The sequence below is a fragment of the Coturnix japonica genome, chromosome 4 (assembly GCF_054131305.1).
Source record: "Coturnix japonica strain WE chromosome 4, WE-NBRP24, whole genome shotgun sequence".
NCBI classification, from domain to species: domain Eukaryota; kingdom Metazoa; phylum Chordata; class Aves; order Galliformes; family Phasianidae; genus Coturnix; species Coturnix japonica.
Genome location: NC_140666.1, coordinates 85,933,397 through 85,959,182, shown reverse-complemented (window position 1 = coordinate 85,959,182; position 25,786 = coordinate 85,933,397). Strand labels below are relative to the sequence as shown.

Genomic DNA, 25,786 nt, shown 5'->3' with positions numbered 1-25,786 from the left:
GTTTCTCCTTGCAGGAGGCAGATGGTGGCTGACCTCTTTCCTGCCATCTAGAGACCTCAGCAAGTAAAGATGGAGGGAAGTTCCTACTGAACGCACAGTTGTTCAGCAGACTTCAAGGTAGCAGCAGGAGTTCAGTGCATGGGAGCATCTGGGTGCACACTGAACTAGAGCACAGTGCCTGCACTGACCTGCTGCTGCCTCCTGTCCTCGAGGAGTTCACACTGAGTTCAGAGAAACAACTTCTGGCTCACAAAGCTGCCTTGTGCCTGGCTCAGCCCAGCTGCTGTCCTGCGTGTTCCAGTGCTCAAAGGGGCACTGAGAAATAGACAAGCTGATGTTATTTGAGCTTGTGGCAGTAGCTGACAGCTGCATTTCTCCTCCTCTGATTGTTTGTACTATTGGCGATGTTCTGGGCCTCCAAATCATTTTAGAGCAGTGTGCTTTGTGAAATGGAAGCTGCACAACTCATTCAATACAGACCACAGGAGCAGCTGAGAAGCAATAATCAGTCTAAGCCACGTTGTGGTAACTAAAAAAGGCTGCAATCGGATCGCTGAATTAAATACACCAAAGCTTTCAGATACTTTAAAAAACCTCTATATGAACAATATGATACACAATTTACTTCTGCATTTCAAAGCACTGCATCAAATCAACCGCTTTTTTAAAGAGTCAACTGAAGAAGCCGGGCAAGGAACAGTATCTGAAATAGAAGAATTTTATGTAGACCATTCAGTGTTAAAAACCAGAGAATCAAACGTAAGTTCAAATTAAAGATCGCTTTCAAACAGAAGACATTTGATTAAAAGTTTCTTTTAACATTTAGAAATTTAAATACATTTACCTAAAGATGGTTAATCTCCATCTCTATGTTACTATACAATAGCTTAAAGCTACTTTTAAATGCTAGTTCTATGTTAATGTGAAGTTACAGAACCGCATTCTTAGTTAACGTAAGTTGGTTATTAGTTGGGTGACTCCGTATTTCCTCCCACCCCAAAATATGTATTAAAAACTGGAGCTTTACAACATCTCAGATAATAGTTTTCAAATGAGTAGTTTGGAATAATTCCCGACAGTTCTAGAGGAGGTATTTTGTACAGTTTGGAGAGCAACTCCATATAAAGTTCTATTGCAACTGAGCATTCACAGTATGCCACAGTCCATACATATTACTACATATACATCTCAGGTTTGTAAACATTGGAAGAATACACAGAACATAGTACCACGATCCTCTGGTACTGCTGAAAGGAAGATGAGGTAACATTCATATAATCTCAAAGTCCACAGAGGTCCTGACTGAGTAGTTAAAACAGCTGCCAACGCTTCTGTTTCATAGTGTGTGTTAAGGCTTTCTACTTTATGATCTGCTAAGGCTGGATTCGTTAGCTCTCAATATCCCGACTGCATCTTTAACAGCGTGGTATATGACATTCTTCACCTAGGAAGGAAAGAAAAGTAATGTAATCCAAACATGAAAGGTTGTATGGATGGATAAATCTTCAGGGCTTTGGTGAGGGCTTTTGTTTGTGGTTCTTTTTAATGGGAGAAAAGGAACAGGCTTCTCTTTGAGCACTGGAAACGTACCTGCAATTTATCTTCGTGGTTTGTATGCGTATGTGACAGATATCTAAATTCCTGAGTGAGCCAGAAGCAATGCTTGACGTGCTCTGGGGATACAAAGTCTTCTGCAACTTTAATACAACTGTACAAATTATGAACCTGGAGAGAACAAACAAGCATTAGCCACACATGCAAAGTCTGCCCAAGTGGTCAGACTGCAAACAGTGGCCCCGGTCCTTGCCTGGTGCGGAGCTCCTGCTGGAATGAAAACTACATCTCCTAGAAACTGTACAATAGCCCAGCCTTGAACTCCATACTCCTGGTGAAGGCGTTTTCTTAGAGATCGGTCCAAATACCAACTTTGATCGTGAATGGGATCGTGATCTACAGGATTTTCTTGACCTTGTTCTTCAGCAACCTGAAAAATCAGGGAAAGAGACTCATTACAACACACCGGTCCAACAGGATAATCAAGACGTGCATGTGGTGTTGCATATGCACGCATTCCACATAAAGCAGCTTGTGCCACATGATCAGAGACAGGAGTTACATGCAAGATTTGGATTCTTTATTCAGTTCCTGTTCGTCAAGGCTACATCATCTCTCATTTCCACTTGCTTCACAAACATGCTGCAAAGGTGGATATGGCACATTAAAATCATTCCAATTTACATAGGAAAGAAGAAACGGGGTCAAGTGACTCATGTTCACAACAGGAATCTCTCATAGAGGTGAGATCATTTCTCTTACGCTACTCTAACATGTAACTGGACAAAACATCCTGGGTGCCAAATGCAGCAGGTGCCTGCCCTGAGGCCTCCACTGCTCTGCGTGCTTGCTGACCAGAACAGTCTGCTAACAAGAGCTCCAGAAGTTACCAGGCAGGGAGGCATGAGGACTTCATAAAGGAAAACTGAGGGGCAGGAGAATCAGACCAGATGTCTGAATCTTAAGAGTTCATTTGGAAGGAGATGAATATCTTGGTTCTACCCTGAGAAAAGCTGCTGAAAGTCTTATAACTGCAGGCACGTATGCCACAAGAGACTAAGAATCAATTAATCAATGCTTATAAAACTCACTAGCAAGTTTTACCAGATACAGTATTAACAAAAAACAAATCTTAACCAAATTGGCTGTAGCTCCTCCAAGCTGCTGTTTAAGACAGTAGTCAGGCTGACAAGGCCAACAGTTGTTCAGACCATCCCATTTATCCCTTTTAAACACTGAAATTTTCATTTCCAATGCAAAGCAGTTCCAGAATTGAGACTACCAGGAATTCTTGACCACCTGCGGTAAATAGCGAAAGGGGCCCTTTTTGATGTGGTATCACCTCTTTCCTTTCTCAGACCCCTTCCCTCCCATGAAAGCTACTTGGAAAACCTTCATTTCTCCCTCCATCCAAACCTGAAAGCTATGGAAAGAAATACATGGTGTAGGAACATGAAAGAAGTGAGACTTCATAAACCACAACTGACCTTTCCAAAGACCATCTCATGCACATTTTTAAGGGTTTAGTTTAAGACTAAACTGACTTTCTGTTGAAACTGGGACAGGAAGAAGGTGAAAAACAACCCCTAAGGATTTGTATTTAGAAGTCTGCATCAACAGTAAAGGTGTTTTTGAGATGGAACAGCCCACCTTTTTAAGGAACTCCCGGATCTTCTCTGTATCCTTAGCAGCATAGATGTGCCACAGAGCTCCGGGTTTCTCTCGACTTTCAGTAAAACGTTTAATTGTCAGCTCATCAGAATCACCATCTTGTATGGTCTTCAGTACTTCTGGTAAGAATAAACACAAGCAGTTACTCTACAAAGACCTCCCCACCAAACACATTTGGAACATGTTTTTTTTGGAGGGAAATAGTTCCTCCAGCACAAGAGAAGAAACTTCACCTTCTTCTTGATCAGCCTGGCCTTTGGGGATCCCCACATACACCATAACGTTAGCTGCATCAGACACATCCAAGTGGAGATTTGTTGTGCCGTATTTCCTATCTTCTGGTGTTATTAAGCCTGAAATAAAAAAGCACCCACTACATTAGTGAGATAAAGAGAAATCAGCTGCTCCTCTAAGCAGAACTATCTGAAAAGCCCAGACAGCTTTTACTTTTATCAGCCAATTCTTCCAGGCAGCAGTTTCCTTTTATCCTAGGACTTCACAGGGTCTCCTTTGTATCATGCCAACTGTTAAGTTTACAAGCTAACAACCACCTCAGTCTGCACCTACACCCTGACTGTATGACACACAAAAACCATGTTACTGTTACCAGATGGTTTCTGCAGCAGTTTGAATAAAGAACTCTCAGCAACAGTTTCTACTTCACAGCATTTGCAAGTCAGGATCTCTTTACTGGCCATGATCAGGCTTAAAGTTTGAAGCATTCTCTGAGTGGCAAGTTATCACAGGAAGAATCTACTTTTATGTTTTCAGAGTAAGCTTTGATTCAAAGGCAGCTGGATGGGGCTGTGAGCAACCTTGTCTAGAGGAAGGTGGTCCCTGCCCATAGCAGGGGGTTGGAACTAAATGATCTCAAAGGTCCCTTCCAAGCCAAACCATTTTGTGATTCAAATACAATGGGCAGAACGATCTATAGTATGACAAATTCCTTACCATAGGCATTGTACATCTTAGGGCCCAAATCTGGTCGTACAAAATAGTTGGGAAGTCGAGAGGCAAGGTTGAGCTTTCCACCTCTCCTCGTGTACTCCGGCAGCGGAATATTTTTCATCAAATCATCAAACCTAAAGAAATACAGCACAGTTCAGTGTTAGGTCATGCGATCAACAGCTTTTGATAAAGCAGGTGTCAAAATGTAACAGTATTCCTACAGGTTATTCTTTAGTAAGCACAGCACACAGTTTCTTTGTAAATCCATACCGAGAAGGCATCATATCTCTGAAATCTTCTCCCGGAGGCCAATCTTTAAGCTTCAACACCATCGGCTCTCCTTCTTCTGTTCTCAGGCGACCTATTGTCAAACGTTAACATGTCTTAGTTTATAAGAGCTTGTACAACTCATAATGCAAATAATCATGAAATCTTGATCTTCTTTTATAGCCATGTTTGGCCTGTAACTATTCACATAGAACTGAAGACACGCAGGTCACTTGATGCCACAGTCAGGCATCACTGCCCTGAGAAACATGCTGTAATAGTGCAGTGTAGGACAGATACTGTCCACACAGACAAAGCCTGGAGCATCTTTTATTCTGCTCCATGCTGCTCAAGGATGGCAATGTCATGCTAGAGTAAGATTTTCACTGTTTAATATTATACCCATTGTAAAGGAATTCACATTGCTTACTCGAAATATCTTCAAACCCATCCCAGAAATCCCCCACAGTAGCGCCAGTGATGATTTCGTTGGTCCTGCAGTTAACCAGGTCTACTTCCTGTTGGCCAAACTCTTTCCTGAAGGACTCAGGTCTCCAGAGGTCGGCGTTTAATTTGTGATGTACTCCTGACACCATTACGGGCTGTAAGGAAGAAGATACCCCAAAGGATTATTGAACATCAAAAATCTTAATTCTAACCACCCATAAGATGCACCAAACATTTAAACACGGGCACTCTGCAAACATCCCATTTTGTAGCACAAACATTCTGCCATACAGGAATTAGACCAAACATTTGATTATTTCAAGTTCCAAAGCAGCACTTTCTTTTTAAACAGAGAGCCATAAGCTCAGCACTGTATTTGGAAACTGATTTTAGTTATATATAACATATATATATAATGTATGTCCTTTTATCTAAGGATTTCAGTGTTCAGGTATTAAATCTTACAGAGTTTCAGGGTTGCTTATGGTTGCAGTGAGTTTGCACCTGCCTTTCAAGTAAGAGATCAAAGCACACAATGTGAAAATGGTAAGAGGAGATGTTCACTACCTGTCCCTGCTTCCAGCACTCTCTGAAGACGTTCCAATTACTTTCATTGTTGGGATCTTGAAGACACAGTAAGCGGTTATCACATAACCAGTAGTGAGGCGTATCAAAGCCCATTATTGTAGGCTTTATAGTCAGTCCTTGTGGCTTCTTAGGCATGTCTGTAACGGTTCTGTTTTGCACCAGGGAAGCAAAAATGTCGTCAAGGATTTTGGGTGTACTCTTGAGTCCGTTGTCTGTCTGGTTTATTAAAAAAAAGGAGAAAGAAGAAAAAAAAGTTGGTGTGTTTTTCTGTCAGCATCCTCTGCAATTCAAAGAGGATGTATTTAATATTCTGAATGCCACTGAATGCTGCATGGAGGAAGACTTTCTCTATATCAAAGAACTGGGATGCAGCTTCTTTGAGGAACCCCAAGGACAATATTTCACCCCATCTCTTTGGGGTTGTGTCTGTAAGAGCAGATTTAAGCCCAGGAACATCTGAAGTTCACACCAGGTACAAGCCAGTCAGTCACCCACTGCAGAAGGAGGTTTTAGATCCTTCTATAAGCCCCTTAATGGTTCTTTTAGAGACTACTTAAAGGAGATGTCAATAAATGCACCTGCCAGTCATTATGCTGAGTAAATTTGTCAGCTTCATCACCTGCCTCCCAGCCCTTCACTCAAGCAAGGCTTGCATAAAGCACTATTAAACTACTGTTCTAAAAAGCACCACAAGAGACACTGAATTAAACCCTTCCCTCTCCACCCCCCAAAGGAAAACAAAATATTGGCTACTATGACAAATGCCCATGGCAGTTGATCACAGCTACAGAGCAGCAGCCTAAGCCTGGTGTCAACTCAAACCAGTGAAACAGAGATGTTGCATACCTTTCCTCCAGAAGAATTTAGGAGATTCCGCAGGAAACCTGTGTTGTTGTTGCTCACAGGCGTTAGTATTGCACTGTTGAATGTCTGCAGGGCTGCAGTAGGCTTAGCTAAGCTAGGGAGTGTCTGAAGAGGTTTGTTCTCATTCTTGGAAATGGGCACGAGGAGTTTCTCTGCAATGAAGAAGAAAAAGGAGTAGAAGAAAAAGAAGTAATCTGAACTACAACAAACATCCTTCGAATAAAATTCAAAGCACAGGAGATACTCACATATATTTATATGCACATACATATGTATGTGCAATATGCATGTGCTCTGCAATACAAGCACTGAACAACATTCCAGTAGTCAGACTGTGTCATTCTCAAAGATATTGCTGGGTCCTGGACATGTTTTTCTAACAAACAGCCTCAGAAAGGTTTGCTTTTCACTTTTTCTCTACATACCTTTGTTTTCTTTATTCACGTTTCCACTTGTTATATTTGACAGCCAACTTAACGAAGGAGAAATATTTACTGAAGCAGTTTGTTTACTCCCAGCTGCTGGTTTGACAGGAGGATCGTGCGGAGGGACCTGTGGGCTCAGGACTAAGTTGTTTTGCTGAAGGCTGGTCCTCTCTCCAGGTACCAAATTCTGAAAAACAAAGTGAGAACCTGATTAAATATAAACACAGCACTCAAGAAGGGGAAAACAAACGTTCTTTCGAAACGGAACAAAATTATGAGTTGCCCTCCTTTAAATAACTTCATCACCACAAGAGGTCAGCATTGCATCTTCGTACTGAAAAGAGATCCAGGAGAAACCACAACTTCCCAACTTCAAGAGTTTAGGGAGTCCATCTCTCTTCGTGATAAGCAAAGAAAGCTGAGTTTCAGTACAATTTCAGTAGCTGCTTCTTGCTATTCTAATAATAGATTATCATAGAATGGCCTGGATTGAAAAGGACCACAAAGATCATCCAGTTTCAGTTCCCCCCAAGTCTATGTGCCCAACTATCCAAAAAGAAATTGTTATATGCATTTATTACTGCTACATTCTTTATTTCACACCTTAACGACTACTGACGCTTGGTAAGAATTCTGAACATGACATAATACAAAAAGTCTCAAGATTACTTAAGTTATTCTCACTGTGTCACAATATAAAACACAAGTTTCTCATTTTACAGAGGGAGAGGCATAGAAGACACTGAGAAACAAAAGACCCAAGCTAGATCAGTCATATGCTAACTTGAACCACATAACCACATTCCTTGCTCTTCATACTTCATGATATTCTACACCTCTTACATGGATTACCAGCCAAAAAACAAGCTAAGCCTGCTACTAGGGCTCAAAACAAGTTTATGAATAAGCATATATAAAAAACACACATTTCTTGTAATGCTTCAAAAATAGGCCATTAACTTGTATATATTTTGGAAAGTAAAAAAAAAACTACATCTAATTACAAATCACCTTCCACAAAATGAAAGCCTTCTTAATCTTCCCATAGCAATTAAGATGAGTTACTTAAATTAAATCATCGAGATAACCCAAACTTTATGGTGTTTCTCTGCTTGTTAACAAGCTTCCTACCAGGAACACAGATAAAGTAATGCTTATCCATACTGCTCCAGTCCTTACCACTTCATCCATATTCAGCTCTTTCATGCATTCCAGTACTTTCCTACACTGCTTATTCTTATTCTTTTAGGTGCTGCACATATTACACCCCCAGGACACAAGGGCTAGACCTGCACTCCCAGCCATTACCCCATCTCTGTTGTTAAGACTCTAAGTCCTCTCAGTCTAATCTTATGTTTTTATATAGAGAAACAACCAATAGGCCCACATACAAACTCACATTTGTCAAGAACAAGTTACTCATCAAGTTACTAGCTGTTAAAAGAACATCAGACAAAAACCCAGCAGTGGTTTGGACTGATGTGCTTGTGCCAATGGCTTCAAATATGGGTAGACTAAGGGAAAAATATGGGTGTTTCAGCTACACAGACAGCAGTGAGAGACAATACAGCAATACCTGTTTTGAATCCTCCTTTAGAGTTGGCTTTGACAGCGCCTTGAACTGCTTATTTGCACAGGGGCAGTTTGCCTTTATTCCCCATTTTGTTCTTACAGAGTGAACAATGTCACCAACATCATAGAGAGCTGAAGGAAAAAAAGAGTAATTAATGAGCTTGCTGAGTGTTCTAATTAAACAAGAAGTTGTGTATACTACTCAGCTAAACAATAGCCAAGTAACAGCTCATCTCTAACACAAGATTTTGCTACTACTTAGTAAAGGTCAGGATAATGAAACAAGTAGTAAGCACACAGGCTGTTCCACTTTATGAACTTAAACATGTTGACAATAGAACTAAACTTTGGTTAACCTTAAAACTACAAGAAAAAAGAAGCCACTTAGTACAATGCCAACAGCACAGAAAAGACAGCAAAAGGCTACAGCTTTCCTTCAGTCTCCCAATCAAATACTTAAAATACCTCTTCCAGGAATTATTTGTGTAGGCATTAGATTCTCTGGTTCGTGCTCCTGCCCCTTCACGCATTTAAACCATGAGAAAGTATCCGAGTCATCATCTGTAAAACAATGATGAACAAAGCCATTACTTCATTTTTCCTCAGCTGTAAACTGTATCGTCAGCTCCAAACACAGGCTCTTCGCACTCTCCCTTAGCCTGAAGCAGCAACATGCACTCACCTTCACATATGCCTTTTTTCCTCATCCTGTAGCAATCGACACACACGCCAAAGCCGCACTTAGAGCAGACCCAGTGAAGGTTGAAGATTGTGGTGTCACACACATCACACATCTCTCGAACTCCACGAACTGCACGTTTCCAGGCTACTTGTCCTGTGGTAATTGACATGATAGAACAGCTGTTAGTTTTAAAGAGAAATTAAATGCTGAATCCTTTGATACAAGAAAGGCTCAGTCTTGTTCTCTACCAGAACTCCCAAACCAAGCCTCTGCAGTCAGGTTCAGAAGAAGTACATTCAGAACAGACTAAACTATCAAGACCATTTCACCTTCTCCTGTGCAGCACTATTACTCCTGATATGCACCTGGCCACGTTAACACGCACACCTGTTGGCATTCCCTTAAGTAGAAATTCCACAGCTGTCCTAAAAAATCCTTAAGTTGCTATTAGCAAGCCAGACTTAACATTGAGCATGCTACAACCAGCTTCCATTTGTCACCTGCTCTTCCTTTTTAGTAAGTTTTCTACACGTTACAGTTGTGCATCAGACCTTCTCACAATAGTTACCTGCTCAGTTATTCTTATTTGTGCAAGTGACCATTGCTGTTCAGGTTATCACATACCCATAATATATCATCTCCTCACTCTTCAAGTCACTTTCCCAAATCATCTTCCCCATTACAACTGCCTCCCTTCAGGCTCTAACAGTCTCACTCAAAGGACTTCTTTAGCACTAGCCCCTCTTTTGCTAAACAGCAGCAAATTCCTTCTATACAGTCACTCCTCCTGCCTCTACCAAAATCAAGAGGAAAGCATAATTTTATGTACATATTAAAAACAGATGGCAGGCAGCTGCCTGTTATTTTAGCTTCTTCTCCTCTTTTAAGACACTCCATTCACAAGAGAAATGCACTTTCCCTTCAACAGCGAATGTAACTATAAACTGAGAATTATTCTGACAGACATGAAAGAATTATGTCCCCTTCCATAAAGAAAGAGCTGTTAAAACTAGTTCATGCTAGATCTTCACCTTCCTCTGAGAATAGAGGGCAACGCTGAAGGCTTCAATGACATTTCCAAATGCTTACAACTCATTTTCACACAAGTCAAAAGCTTAAAGTTTCACATGGAGTTATTAAGGTAGGAGTGATTTAATACAAATTGATCTTACTGTGTGGTTCAATTGTAGACATAACTTCCTTTTCAGATATTACCAGCTGACAAAAGTGGTCTCCGATGTTGGCCAGGATATACTTCGCTGTGTCTAGATCCAGGCCTACAACATTCTTGGCTAAAGGCAGCCACAAGCTGATAGCCTCAGGGTCATATTTATTGGGAGTTAAGAAGCCTTCCTCACGCAGTATCCCATGCTTATTGAACTGCAGCCTGTGAAACGAGCAGGGAAGAAAGAACCATGAACTAATGAGACATCTGAGGTGATATTTCCTCCTATGTGTCAATGCCTATACTGCAAATACGTGCAACATACATCAATAGTCAAAACAATTGTTGCAGAGGACATGGCTAAACATATTTGTCATAAATACTAGACATACTTACCATTAGTAAGGCTTTTTAAACAGGCACTGTGATGTTTTGGGTTGAGATAGTGAGGTACATTTCCTAAAGACTTTTATTCATGCAAAAATTATCAGGTTAACATTGTTTGAAAATTGTATATCTATTAAGGATCATATGCACAGAAAGTGATAATAAAAGCTCCACCTTGAACAAACTGCAGCTCACAACAGACATCAGAACATAAATACATTGTATTCTCAAGTAGCATTTAAGAAGCAACTAATTAGGAAGCAGTTGCCAATAAGATTTTAAGAACCAATACAGTTCCTACAGCAAAGCTTGAAGAAGACATGCCCTGGAGCAATTCTAGTAGTCTGCAGGAGACAAGCATTGTTAGTAGCTTATTAAATGAGAAAAGTTAGAGTTACATTCACATTTTCAGGAACCTTTTTACCAAGCACTATAGAGAGAAGTTAACATACAATAACAACACATGCTCACAATACCACTGTGAGCAGCAGTGTTGGCAACCACTGTAACAGAGCACTGTGATTTGCAGACTCTGAAGATTTCACATTCAGTAAACAAGGATAGTTCCACTGGCACTGACTTGTAAACCAAAGGACTCAGGCATTCTGATGCTTGTCTCAGCTAATGTCATACCTACCCCACAGCACACAAACATCTGGACCAAACAGCTTATGGAAAAGTTTATGCTACTCCAACACAGAAGAAAGGATGTGTTAAAAACTGTCAGACCACAGCATTTGACAACATCCACCCTGGGTATATAGATGTGTTTCAAGTAGCACTTCAAAACCTTCTCTGAAATGGTTCTTTATTTGTCTTAAGAAGAGGAAAATATCCAGGGACGCTGACTGTTCAGCTTGAGATCAGGCTCATAGGAACACAGGGGATCTGAAGCTGCAGATCAGGGTTGGAACATGCCAACAGCACTCAGCACTCACTGTGCTTAACTCAAAGTCCTCCTGCCTGCCCTCCTTGAAATCCACTAATTACACTGATGACAGAAATGGCACAACGCTCAACTATAAGGCAAAATAAAAAGATGAAGCAACACGACCAACTATTGCTTTGCCCGCTGCTGTTTTAGTCCTCTAGTTTGAAAGCCCACGGTCACTTGTAACTGCAGAATATGTCTAACATTTCACACTTCTAACTGCTAAATGCTGAGAGACATGGAGTCTAACATCCAGTACTATCAAGCTGAAGCATTCAAGCTATACTCAAGTTATCCCAGCTGGCATTCAGCCCAGAACAGCAAAATAAACACCTCAAAGTTCTGCCAAAATATTTTCTACTCAAAAGAAGCAGTTATAAAATTTTTTAAGTGTTAGAAAAACACAGGGAACTTCTCATTGGTTGGGAATACTGGGCTTATGGTTAGGAATACCAGGGTTATGGCTTGATAGCTACACACTGACATCCAGCAGTTTTAAAGCAGAGATTTACATAAGGCTGCATTGAGCAAAAAGCTGGTTTTCATCTGGCCTGGAATGAGAAGATAAATGCTGTAGCTAATAGTGAGAATCCAACAGCATGCCTTCCAGAAAAAAGGTCAGATATCCAATTCCAACAAACTGTTATTCACATTTAAAGAATACCAAGGTCTGCATACACTCAATATTGTTCTTACCTTCTAAAGTGAAAGAATCGACAAAAGACAGTGGAATCCTTCTCGCCTTTGTTCTTTCGATAGCTGTCCAAGCGGCATTCCCTGCATTTATGCAAGTGAGGTGCAATGTTATTGCAGGACCCATCCTGTACAAATGCTTCTCCACTCTGCTGCAGCTTCTTCACTTTAGAAGCGTCTGCTAAAATGGACTTGCGAACTATTACTGTAAGGAAGAGCAGTGAGGATTACACAAGCTGTACTAATCAGTTTGTTATATAAATATGCAAGCAAATGTTTTCAAGTGAGAAACAATCCAGCAGCTTTTCTTACATGTTCCCCATTACGTTAAAAGAAATTAGCTGTAAAATATTTGCAGTCAGCAGGAACTTCCTGAAGCCGCTGTCCCATTGGAGGCACAGTCAAGGGACCCACATTTAACAGCTGCATTCACCTTTCCACAGCAGACTTTTGAAGCAGTGCCTGCTTTCACTGAAAGCACTTCAAGTATCAAGGCTTGAGAACCTGGCTGTGGAGTTGACCAGGGCATGCATTGGAAGTAATGAAGTGAGAAGTACAAACAAGCTCTTCTTTAGCCTGTTTCTCCCACACAAAGTGCAATGGATTTCAGCATCTTACTATAACAGACAGCGAGCATCTCTCTTCCTCCCACACTGAATGTGAAGCCTAGCAGGGCTCAGTGATTGCTTGGCTGGCCATTCATCCAAGCCACTTACTAAACAGCACATGGTAGACCAAGACCAAGCAACATGAGTTTGAAAACAAAGAGATGGGTGTGTAGGGAGAGCCCTAGAACCCAGAACAATCAGCTACACTGTCTGATGCACAGCACAGACACACCATCAGGAGTCCTGCTCCGTAAATAACTGCAGCGCTCCCCATTCTGCCCCATATAGAAAACTCAAAGAGCTCAGCAAGCGGAACTGGGCCATAGATAACACAGAAACAAGGCAGTTCTTTAATGTTGTTTGAGAACAATTATTGAATGAAAGTCCTTCTTGATTAAAGCTCCATTGAGAACAACACCCATCTCTCATAACACATTTTTAGCTGCAGCCCTAAATTTAATAAAGCAGTCTCATTACACCATTAGTATCTGCCTTGCAAACCAAACCTTGCACATGTAACCTGTTAAGCCATTCTATCCCTGCATGCTTTGTAACAACTGTTTGTTCTCCCCATCTAGCAAGGAAAGCACCTTTCTCAATTTTACACATAAATGACTTACATTGCAGGTCACTCTCCAACAAAACTGAAATAGCTATTTTAGTCAGTGTTACAAAGAATATACTTGCAATACATTACACAGAAACAAGGATACCTTCAAGCGACAAGAAGTTAAAAAGCACCCACCATTATCCTGGATCTTGGTACTCCCACTCCAAAAGCTTTCGTTTTCATTTCTCCTAATAAAAAACTCCATGTCTGCATGTTCATCCACCTTGTTTCCTTTTTGGCTGTTACAACCAATGTGTGATTTAGCTCCAGCCTCAGTAAAAGGGAGAAGGTGAGCATCTGATGTTGAGGGCCTACAATCTAAAGTCCTCTGTAGATCAGAGCTATTGACTCTTGGTATTGCTATGGAAGAGTTAAGATGTTGCAATGGTTTTGCAGAAATACACTCTTTTGGAAAGTTTGTTGCAGGCTTCAGAAGAGGTTCGCTTATATTTTTGGGGCCGGTTTCTTTTCCATTAGTTGAATCACTCAAAGATGAAGATCTCGAAGATATCAGAGAGGTATATTTACCATTTTGATCATTAACATTTTGTGTTTGTTCTTTAGGTATATATGTCACTTTAGGAAAGAGCGTCAGATTTTCCTTCAATGGTTTTGTTCCAGCATTAAGACAAGAGGGATGGACTTCTGGTACGCTTCGTCTACACGTGCTGAAAGACAACAGGAAATACTTTGACAAGGGCATCAGGCAAACCAAGGCATCAGTTTCTCAACACTAATCACATTTAAATCTTGAAATTTAATCCAGGACCTCTGATATTTGTGCAAAGCTCAACAGGTTTGTGTTCAATTTTTTCCTTTCATTATTCTAAGTGCTGTTACCAAATGCTCAAGTTCTATCTACCTGTAGATCCACTCCAGTTTAGCTACGGTAGCTATTCCACTACTTCCACAACTAAAGTTACTTTCTCATTTCTAACATGTAACAGCTAAATAACCAAGTGCCTTCCATTTGAGTGTCACACTCAGGAAACTCCAGCAGGGACAGCGGTCCCTACAGCTACATTGAGCCAGTAAAACTGCTCCTGTACAAGAAGATCAGATGAGAAGTCGTGCTTTCTGCAAACCAATATCACTCCTTGCAAAGCTAATATACAACATCACTTACTCTCCCTACCACACCACTTCTATACATGTTAATCTTCGTGATAGAGTTGTAAGCACAGGTACAATATTCTAACCTTTAAACACTGCTAGATGAGGAAACTGCAGCTCACACTTAGGAAAATGTTACACCACAGCACAGTTCTCAGACTTGGTCTGGTTTGAAAATGAAATAAAGCAACTTGTATTTGAGACATTCACATGGTTGAAACATGCCTTGACAACAAGATTCCTAGAGTTTGTTTCATAATGGAAATGCAGATCAGCTCAAACTTGGGCAAGTTTAGAGTGGTAAACTCAGTGCTGGAAGATTTTAAGTCTGGTGGGACATCTACCTGGCTTCTAAAAGTAACAAACAAGTTTAAGGCCAACATAAACTGGTATGGAACAAAAATACAGCGGAGGACCCATACTTATCTACAAGCAGTTAGCCTACAGGACAGCTGTTCCAGTGTTGTAAAAGATATGAATTACTGCACGTCCTTAAAAAACAAACTATGTTTATTCTGCTACAAACTTGAGTTACTTCTGAAAGAATAAAAGTCCATGAATGTATGAATTGATTTCTTACCCCTGAGGAGTTTCTGCACCAAGATTGGGAGGAGAGTTAGCTGGCAAGGGCAAGCCTTGATGCCTTTGGTCTTTATTAGCAGGAGTACAACCCAGCAATGCTTCACCAAACACAGTTGGTACTGAGTGCACATGTCCCTGGCTCTGAGAAACCTGCAAGGGAGATTTTAACAGTTAAGAACACTGAGAACATCACCATCAAAATAAATACCACATTGCAAGGTTAAGTTTAAAAAGAGAAGCACATTAAAGCTCTTCTCAGCATGCTTAAAAGCTTGAAGGCCATTTTGTACTCAGTCCATTAGATGGAAATAACTTAAGAGTGTCCTTTTAAATCTCAGTGGTTTGGCGAAACACTGTTCCTGCTAATTCATTCCCTCATCCTCATTCCTTCAACTTCTATTACAAATTTAAGGGTGGGGTATGGGTGTAACAGAATGGCCTGGGTTGAAAAGGACCACAATGATCATCCAGTCCCAACCCCCTGCTATGTGCAGGGTCACCAACCAGCAGACCAGGCTGCCCAGAGCCACATCCAGCCTGGCCTTGAATGTATCCAGGGATGGGGCATCCACAGCCTCCTTGGACAACCTGTTCCAGTATGTTACCACCCTCCAGGTGAAAAACTTCCTCCCGATATCCAACCTAAACCGTCCCTGTCTCAGTTTAAAACCATCCTCCCTTATCCTATCACTATCCATCCTAGTAAACAGCCATTCCTCCTCCTGTTTATATGCTCCCTTCAAGTACTATAAGTCCACAGTGAGGTCTCAATGAACCTCAATGACCAAGATGAAAACTGTGAAGGTAGTCTGACAATATTACCAAAAATCTGTATGCGAACTTCCCTGAAGTGGGGAAATATATACACACATATACACACCAGGATTCCACAAAGAGTTAAGTGAAAAAATCCTGTGCAGATTAAGTAACCAGCTTTATAAATCTACAATTCTTTTAGAAATACGTCAGGAATACTAAAATCAGCAAGTCTTTCAAAACAGTAGTTTTCCATGGGGCTCCCTCCCCAGCTCTGACATCCATATTCCACTCCCACATCCTCAACTTACTGCTGCAAATCACACAACGGACTCATTATCATCAACTCTGAAGTAGTTCCTTTCTGCTTTGGTATAACACAGCTGTCAGACATAGAAACAAGTTCACAGAAAACCCCTGGAATTTATTAACTCTATATCAGAAATCACATACTGAGTTTGTTTCTTTAATATAGAAGAAGGCTATAGCTTCAGCTGACCAACCCCACAATCACATCCCTTCCACTGAAGACCAAGAATCAGCTTTTCTTCTTTAATAGACAGAGTGCGCTCACTTGTCACTATTTAGTTGCAAGACATTTCCCAAAGAGTACAAAGATCACGAAGGAACAGACCTTGGAAGGCAGACCAGAAAACTACAACTAAATAAACAACTGCTTTATTTAACAAAAAAACTACAACTAAATAAATAACTGCTTTATTTAACAAAAAAAACAAGCCGTGAGTTCAGATCGTGGTAACTCTTTTGCAGCACGTTTGGAGTATGAAATAAAGACTGGCTTTGTCTACACCAAGCAAACTGCTCAGTAAGCAAATATGCAGAAAGCCAAAGAATGGCAAACTGAATGCCTGAAAGACACTAAAGGTACTCAAGCATGAGTTCTGTAGTGGAGTACAATTACAGCATGTGAGCTACTTTTGCTGCACACTTTTCCTCATCAGTAAATACAGGATGGATCACTTTCCATAGAGGAATCTCGTCTCTTACTTGTTACCTCCTGCTGCTCCCCCTGTGAAGCTGTTACAGATTTCTATTAATGATACCCAGACATCAACCAAACCCAGACAGTTGACACAGCACAGAGCTGAGCACACAGAAGCTAAGAATCAAAATTGACAACAAGTGATCCCCTACTACCTGAAAGATTCCACAAGGTCTTCCATAGCCATATCTAAAATACAATTTTGGACTGAAACACTCAGACAAAATAACAGGTTAAGTTAGGAGTTCTGTGGCCAAGCCACTTCTTTCATTTACATTTCTATACTTAAGTTACCCAGATCTTCTTTTGGCCCATCAAGAGGTTTTGTTTTTTTTTTTAGAACTCCCAGATCACTCACAAAAGAAAGAAACATAGACATGCAAGTACTAGAAGAGCAGCCACATTCTCTCTTGGTACCTCGAACCCTCAGAGCATACAAGTGTAGGCACAGGTTTGGGGTTTAAGAATAAAACAGTTAAAAGAATGAACATGAAAAACAAAAGTTATGCACTCGAGAACCACCCTGTGTTTAATCATACTACAGAGTACATGACTAGGCAGGCTGACACTTAAGCACAAGGAAGGGGCAAAAAACAGTTAAAGAAAAGGAAAAACCTGAACTTCAAGGCTTACTAACAACTTCTCTGATTACCACAAGGCAAGATACTTTACCCGTGCCTAGACAAGTTTCAATAAACTCAACACATCCTCCAAGGGATTATGTTTATTATTTAACTTTTCCACTTAATCCTTATTTAAGACTGTTCTGAGAAGTTACGTGACTGTGTTATGTAACACAGCTGTACATAATGCAGTAAGGCATTACCTCAGGAGAAGACTTTGTGTGTTTGGCATCAACGCTTCCACTATTTTCTGATGGTTTCCTTTTCACACCCCCAATTCTCTTGGATTTATCTGGAATAGAAGGTGATCAACGTTAGCCTGTTTTAGCACAAGAATGTTACTTGTCTCTGCAGAACAAACAATAACAGCTCTTACCACATTTTCCATTATTGTCATATATTATTTCCACATGAATTAACTCTGGATCAAGAGTTTTTAAAGCTGGAATCTTGAAAAGGAACAAAAAAATATACAGAGCCAGTTAGAGATGGAAGTTATAGTTTGAATGCATTTATTTTAGATGCTGTGGTATAGATGAAGCTTAAATACTTGACTTTTGGATTCTACAAACATCAGGCTAAATTTGACAATGCACAGTGATGACAGTGCTATTGCTTGAAAGAACACATGTAAGCTGGTGCTTCAGAGCACTGCCTGCACAGCAAAGGACAAAGGATCACATGTTTATCTTGCTCTTCACATAAAACTACCATGTCTCCTTTCTTTTGTGTGATAGCCACTTATTTGACAGTTGTGCCAGCAGCATGAAGTAGCACAAAAACATTCTGGAGTAACCAAAGCCACCTCACTATAGTGACTTCCACTCTTTGTTTTAGCTTAATGTATTAAGAACAGAATTTAAAACAATACTGATGGCATAAACAAAAGGTTGCACCCTTGACCCATCTCTGTTTGTAAACCCACATCAGCTGGTTCTTACCTCCTGACAGTTGACTTCTAGAGTTCTTGTAGCAGGGTTACCATTTACAACAACTGCTGTGAACCACTGGGTAGATGGATCCAGGCTATAAATTCTAATTTTTGAACCAATTATATTTTTTCCACCTTAGAAAACAGAGGAAAAAAAACAAAACAATAAACAAATAAAAACATCCAACATGCCTCAGAATGAAGGTGCATGAAGACCATCACATTATCCATGTTCCAACATGAACTAACCAACAGTACTGTACAGTAGATGCAAGTAAAAACAAACCGAGATCTTAAAGACAACTTCCACATCACTGAGGGGGAAAAAAAGCCACAATAAAACTAAGTCCCAAGTATCTATTGCCTTTGGATAGGTCAATTAAGCTTTGTGGAGCTTCAGACACGCAGCTGGAGACAAGTCTGACCTCCAAATTTCAAATAGTGGGACAAGTCAATAGATGAGGAAATTAAAACTTATTTATTGGATGTGGAAATTCCTCCTTTTTAAAGCGCTGCAAATGAGGACTCTAAACTGTAATACTTTCCTTGCCATATAAGCATATGCAAGAAGTGCCTTCCAAGTAGATGACTAAAAAGATGCTTGCATGAACCAGTAAGAAAGAACATGGTCAACAAAACCAAACCCAACAACTTAAACTAGACTAAAAGATCAGTCTCTATGAAAAGCTTTTGAAGTTTGGGAAAGAAGAAAGAAATCAAGCTACTTGAAAACAACAAACAGTGCCCACTAATTCACTTCAGCAGGAATCGCTGCACATTTGATATCTCTCCCACAAGAGTGAGGTCATCTATCCACATCTAAATTCTACACTCATTCCTACAACGGAAATACCCAATAGTGGAATTTCCATATTGCTTCAATGTCTTACATTCATTCCTCCAACATGAAGACCAATCTTTTTTAAACTAAAACAGATTACTACAGTTTATACCATCAACACAAAGGTTTCCCTTTTGTCTTCATTACTTATTGGCAGATCTTCCTGCTACAGAGCACGCTCATACCTTGAACCAAGCGTGTTTCATCCAGGTGTTTCTTAACTAAAGCTTGAATTTCTTCATTGACAGTTTGATCATCCTTCAGAGGAAGCCTGGAACTTTCCACATCCTATTTAGAAGCACAATATGTAAGTTAGTATTGAGGGTAATGCTTCTTATTAACAAGAAATCATGAGTAAATACTCATAAGCTAACAGTCAAAGAACTGCTATTTAAGATGCCAGAAAAGCAGCTTTCTCCCCTGCAGTACTGAGATGAGGCTCCCATGTAACAAATCTGTAACTTAAATGTAAGTGATTCCTGTGCTAGTTTCTCAGAATATGATCTATTTGCTGATTGTCAACGGGTCCAAGTAGTTGAATATTAACAATGGCACTATCAGCAGTCTCAGTGTGGGATATCTATAATTCATCTCATTCATGCTGTTTATAGGTCTTTAGAGCAGCTTTCTACAACAGGTTAAGTCCTTTATCAGCTGCAGATACTATTCCTCAAAATGCCTTACCAGCCAGTCACCTGGGGCAACTATTTCAACATGTTTCTGCCTTATTTCCACTAACAAGTTCTCCTCTGGGTGCTCAATAGAGGTATTATAATTCAACCATCCCATTTACATCCTGCCTGCCTCCACAGTTGTTTAGGATTAGAAATCATGTGTTTCCATTAAGCAGTAAGACTTATTCCAGGCATGTCTGCAATTCCTTTCACAGCCATAGCAGTCACGTCCACAAGACAAAAGGAACTATTCCATGCTAACCCCCTATCATCAACATGATGCAAGTGCTGTCACCTGAGCTGAATGGCTGCCCTAACACACTCCCTCATGCAGCTGCCTTAAATGCCTGTGTCCTGGACACGCACATTACATTCAGAACTGATAATTAACAGTTATGGCAATAGATACCTTCTCCATGTTTTCACTGCAAGTCTGCATTTAGGATACATTAACTTCAGATATCTTAAATACCAAGACAAAGAGATTTATATTCTATTTTTATAATGCCATATAAAGTTACCTGAATGGGCGTCAAAAGGTCTTTAGAAAGAAAAACACATTTCTCTTCACCAAGGTAGCGTATTGAAACCATTGGTCCCAAACCAGCTTTGTCCACTAAGGATTTGTAAGTCTAGAAAAGTGATAAACATTTTCTCAGAAGCAAAGTAAGGTCTCATTTCTCATATTCATTTTAATTCAAATAAATTTAGTTTTACATCTGTTTTCCTGCTTAGATCTCACATCTCTGCAAGGCAGAGTGGGGGAATAACCAGCAAATCAATGCCAGCTTGCTGCAGGGCTCACATTTAAGTTCTCAAAGCTCACACAACACTGACAGAGTACTCAAGTCTTAATTTAGGCATATGTGACAATTTAAATAGCCTCATAGTTATCACACTGCTCTGGTACAACCATGTCCTCAGGTACACCAAAGGCTTTGAAAGCAGCCATGAAACAACCATCTCCTTTGAAAAGCTTCTGAACTTTTCTTAACATGTGCAAGGTTAAGCTCTGTCTAGCCTTCAGTTAACAGCTCTTGAGCGGGTACATCAGAGGCAGCAAGAGCAGCTCCTCCCTGTGCAGAAGGTACATTTACACATCATTTAAGAAGGAAAAAGAAAGAAGTTAGTTCTGATAAAGAACATGTGGAGTTCCTAAACTAACTCATTAATCACTCACTAAATCACTAAAAGTGATTTTCTTCACTTTTGCTGCCTTCAATTCAGTTAAGATAGCACTGCCAAAGGGGCTGCAGCATCATATAAGCAGAAGAGTTGTTCCAGGAACAACTGAGCAGCACAAGAGTTTTACAGAACTATTCCACTCTCAGTAAGACATTCTACCATGTACTCGATTCAACTGCTCCAATCAAGATTCATTGAAATCAATCCCCTTTTTGTGATTTGCACCTCTTGTGATTCTTTCATTCCTTCTTTGTCTAGTGAGAAAGGGAGGAAAAAAACCTTTGCAAAGGCAAGTTCCAATGTTGTGTTTTACTTTATTCTATGTTGCTCCTACAATGAGCTTCTGACACGCACGTGGCATGAACTAACCCTTTAAATACATCGATGAAGGAAACCTCACACATAAAACAAAGGTGAGTATCCAGTCAGAACAGTTTAGATGTATGGAAACAAGCAGGTCTTCAGAATGTCCTATCAGGAAATCTATTAGTAGACATACTAATACTGTGAGGCAAAGAAAAGAATATGAAGGAGGCGTTATCCCACCTCGTCTCCCAGTGTTTAGCTCTACTTCCAACTAATGTCTGCTCAGATTGGCTCTGCTTAAGACAAACCTCAGCTAAAACAGCAACAAGTTACACTACACACTTCTTAACTTCGCTAGGGATGAGGTATTAAATACGGGCTACCACTTTAGTGTAGTTGAAGTTGGGCAGATCTTCATCCTTGTTTAGTTCACAACTACTTCTATGTAGCAATATCCAAAGCAGTCAAGTAAAACTACACTGCTGGAATACATTAACCAAGAAAAATTCTTTTCACCTCCGCTGGCTGATCTGCATAACCAGCCATGCACGGCAGCTGCAGGAAGCTTAGATTTCTGGCTTGGACAGTGTAGCTTTAGTTTTTATGCACATAAAAACCCCGATCTCACAAGTGATCAGTGGCAGTCAGCCATTACGTAAGGGTTATTCAAATTACTTTTGTCTCAGATCAGAAATCACTCAAGAATTAACAGTACTTGATGCAAAGTAAAGCAATGATTTAAGACAAACACGTAGGCTTATCCTTACAGATCTGTTCTTTGTCATTTCTCTCTCTATTTTTAACCATGATTCCATGAAACACAGTTACAGGGAGAAGGGATTCACTCTCTACAGAATAGTAATTTGGGAGGGAAGTAACATCATAAAAGTTCATCCTCGTACCCCTAGACAAAACAAACCAACTTAAAATGCTTACAAGCTCTGCACTAAGCTTCAGTCTCTGCATGTTACATGTAAAGCTTTACAACACAAGAAATTACTTGAGAAATTCACACTTGTAACAGGCACAACTATCCCTAGAAGATGGAAGAGCAGAACCAGAGTAAGGCCAGCTGTGTACTTACCATTGCAGGCCACTGGACAGGTGATATAGAACCACCATGAGATCTTCTTTCTGCCAATACCAGCTTTTGCTCCACGAGGAACACTTTCATTCTGGGGCTGTAGACTTCTATCCATCTTCTTTTTTCCCATGACTCATCATCAAATTCTACACAAATCTACAGATAGGGAGTAAAGCAAAAGAGTGACTAATCTCCTGAATGCTCAGGCACACACAAAATAGAAATGATAAGCAATTTCTTCTAAACAAATCATCTAAATAAAAGCATGAATGTTGCTTTTCTGTCATACAATTAAGCCATCACTAAGGCATCCTGGATTGATTTAGTATTTTATCAGCGTAGTCAACATCAACTGGTTTGTCATCATTAGTGTCACATAAAGCATTAATATTCCTATTAACTCTACAACCTTCCCATCCATAACAACTGATCAAGTTCAGGTAACAGTGTTAGTTCTGCCACCCGTGTTTACAGTCAGGGGAAAAAAGCAAAGAACCAAGGAGTGAATCCTGCAGTCGTTTCCACAAACTATAATTCAGAGAACTCAAAGCCAACCTGTTTTTCCAGACATGTTTTACAAGCAAGTCCCAAAGAATAACTTCAGCAGTTTTATTGAGAGCACAAGTGAGAACATGCCACTGAAGGGCATCAAATAATAGCGTGAAGAAGGGCATTTCCTGCCTGCTTTTAATTGGTGTTTACCTCTACGAATCTCTGAAGCATAGAAACGAACTGCTCAAGAGGAAAGAGGCTGTCACTGCATGTCAAAAACAAGGAGAGTCCGACCAATGTCAGGAGTGGCATCACTGTCCTTTCATAACATCAAATGATTGAGGAGAATAAACCCACATAGATAAACCCCCACCTGGCTAAAGGAATTTAGGTACAGCACCTTCAGAAGTACATGGCCCTGCTTCCATCAAGCATCACTACCTTAAATACATCATCTAAGTGGTTTACTCTACAAGTATAACTGTGTATAGAGACTTCCCCTTTTGCCTCTTCTCTTACAGGGAAGCTCAACAAGTAGAAGCCTAAACAAGTAGAAGCGTGCACTCCAAAGGCCATTATCACATCCAGGAGTTCTAAGACTAATGGGCACAGAAATGAATTTACTCGTTTTCAAGTTCATAGAAGCAGTGAAAGAGATAAGTAAACAGCACAACTCCCAGAACCAGAATGGCTTGTTTTGCTTGCAGAATGAATACTGCACAAACAGGAAAAGGCAACTGAGAAAACATATTCAGAAGTTATTAACCATCCTCCATTTCTGCACGTTAATGCTTCCTAATGCTCAATGAGAAGCAAGATTGTCTATTTCCACTCCTTTAGATACTTCTATTCAATCCAGCGCTACTTTGGGTCTTCCCATACAGTCCTCTACTACAGGGCTGCAATAGGAGAAAGGCAGCAGCGTGTATTTTTTGCTACCAAATGTTCTTCATGGCTCATCAGTTACTTCACAACTTCTTTAACACTTTGAATGGAGAACACACAAAGTTAATCACTAAGAGCAGAACTGACTCCATGGCACACAGTAAAGCATTAAAGACCCCAGCAGCAGCTGCCCCTCCTCCAAGTCCCAGAGAAGGTCCTTAAGAGCTTCCTGCAACAATTCCTCCTCCTCACCCCAATCAGGGGATGGTTATCCATAGGGAAAGCTCTATTGCAGATACACGACAAGCTCAGCCACCACAAACCTGGAGGTCTCCACAATACAACCCTAAGTCTGGGCATTCAAGAGTTAGAAACACAAAGGTTGACTCGTTTGGAAAAGAGCAAGTGTTTCCCTGCCTAAGTCCCTTGAAGAAACAACAGTAACACAAGATTCTCTTATTGTAAGAGAGTCCAGGACCAAACAGTTTGTATCCTACAGCAATGATTCAGGCACGGTTGGATAGTTTTCCTGGCTACAGTTGACAAAGGGGCCCCTTGAGAGCTTCAAGTTGTCAAAGTCTCCCGGTTCCCACCCTTAACATGGAGTTAATGAGTTACACAAAGCCTGCGGTAACTGATGGTGCCATCAGCAACCATTAATGAGAAGCAGCCGCCATGCAAGAAGAGCATGAGGTGCCTCCAAAGCCACGTGTGGATTTCATACATCTACACGGAGCAAAAACACCCAATAAATAAATAAATAAATAAGTATTTGGGTTCCGTAAGTAACTCCAGCCTGGAGGGAAATCAAATCGTTTCCAGCTGACGAGGTCTTAAATCACGGCTGGGAAATGGACAGAGATAAAGGCCAAGGAAACCAGGCACGATGCTGGATACAAGTTGTCACCACGCAAATCAACACGAGTTGGGGAGAACTTCCGGCAACAGCAGAGCACGATAAGAGCAGAAATACACACCTTCCAAGCAGGTCAGTCATGGAAACTCATTATGAAGGGCTGACCAAAGCATGCATATGAGGTACAAAGTATACACGTACACAGACACTGTTGGCCCCTTAGAGAGCCCCATTACCTTCAGGTCCGGTTTGGAGATATCAGTGTGGGAGACAGCCCGGATCCTGCCCGCCTGCCACGGCCATTCCGCCACGCGTTCCGTGTCCCACGGCCCGTCGTCTTCCCCGACCAGGCTCAGGAATCGCTTCCCAACCAGCAGCGACCAGCTCCCCTCGAGCCTCAGGACCATTTTACCTCATCGGGAGGCCTCCCTCAAGGGCGGGCGGGACAACAAGGCGGCTTTAAGGCCCAGCGAGAGGCTCGTTCCCCAACCCGCCTTCTACCACACGGATCCCCTCACAGAATCACAGAATGAGCCGGGTTGGAAGGGACCTTATGTAGTTCCAACCCCCCTGCCTGGCAGGGCCACCAAACATACACCTTTACTAGATCAGGTTGCCCAGGGCCCCGTCCAACCTGGTCTTGAACACCTCCAAGGACGGGGCTGTGCCCACGGGGCTGTTAATTATCGCTCCAGCAGCAATGGAGGAGGGCAGCAATGCCCAGCAATGCAATACCCTGCAATGCCCCTTTGTTCCCAGCAGCCGGAGCGGGGGGCGGCAGCTGAAGGAGGCGGCCGGGCCGAGCGCCTTCCGGGTGCCTCAACCCAACACCTCCCCCCCCCACACAACACACACAAACAACACCGACCTCCCCCACCCCCTCCTCTCCCCCCTCCCCTTCCCCTTCCAGCCCTACTCCCCTCTCTCACCTGCTGCCCCCCGCCCTCAGCCCGTCCCCCCCCTCCTCCACACGTCGCCCCGGTCCCGATAACGCTCCGCTTCCCGTCCGCCCCCGGCAGCAGCCGCTGCGCCCAGCGCTGTGC

At 41.3% G+C, this 25,786-nt stretch overlaps 1 protein-coding gene across 5 annotated transcripts; it reads right to left on the bottom strand.

The window, feature by feature from the left end:
• Positions 1-581: 581 nt before the first annotated feature.
• Positions 582-25,786, bottom strand: KDM3A (lysine demethylase 3A). Of its 5 annotated transcripts, none has more exons than XM_015862629.3 (26): positions 25,673-25,786; positions 24,980-25,172; positions 22,511-22,666; positions 20,457-20,567; positions 19,447-19,549; positions 18,431-18,555; positions 17,866-17,938; positions 17,693-17,781; positions 15,106-15,257; positions 13,548-14,080; positions 12,198-12,399; positions 10,191-10,405; positions 9,019-9,171; positions 8,802-8,897; positions 8,341-8,468; positions 6,765-6,951; positions 6,322-6,491; positions 5,455-5,691; positions 4,871-5,042; positions 4,444-4,534; positions 4,177-4,307; positions 3,459-3,578; positions 3,205-3,344; positions 1,808-1,984; positions 1,591-1,725; positions 582-1,444 (listed from the first exon to the last, which is right to left on the bottom strand). In XM_015862629.3, the coding sequence occupies exons 2-26, from the start codon at positions 25,148-25,150 to the stop codon at positions 1,364-1,366; spliced, it is 3,948 nt and encodes a 1,315-aa protein (XP_015718115.2). In that variant the 5' UTR covers positions 25,151-25,172; positions 25,673-25,786; the 3' UTR covers positions 582-1,363. The 5 variants fall into 5 exon arrangements, with proteins under 5 accessions (XP_015718115.2, XP_085403643.1, XP_015718114.2 ...); XM_085547517.1 differs by having other exon boundaries at positions 3,205-3,341; XM_015862628.3 differs by having other exon boundaries at positions 24,980-25,763.

Coding starts and splice junctions, on each gene's coding strand:
- KDM3A (XM_015862629.3), bottom strand. CDS start 25,150: ATGGTCCTGAGGCTCGAGGGGAGCTGGTCGCTGCTGGTTGGGAAGCGA. Junction 22,667..24,979: donor TCTCCAAACCGGACCTGAAG/GTAATGGGGCTC, acceptor CCCTATCTGTAG/ATTTGTGTAGAATTTGATGA. Junction 3,579..4,176: donor TAAGATGTACAATGCCTATG/GTAAGGAATTTG, acceptor TTTTTATTTCAG/GCTTAATAACACCAGAAGAT.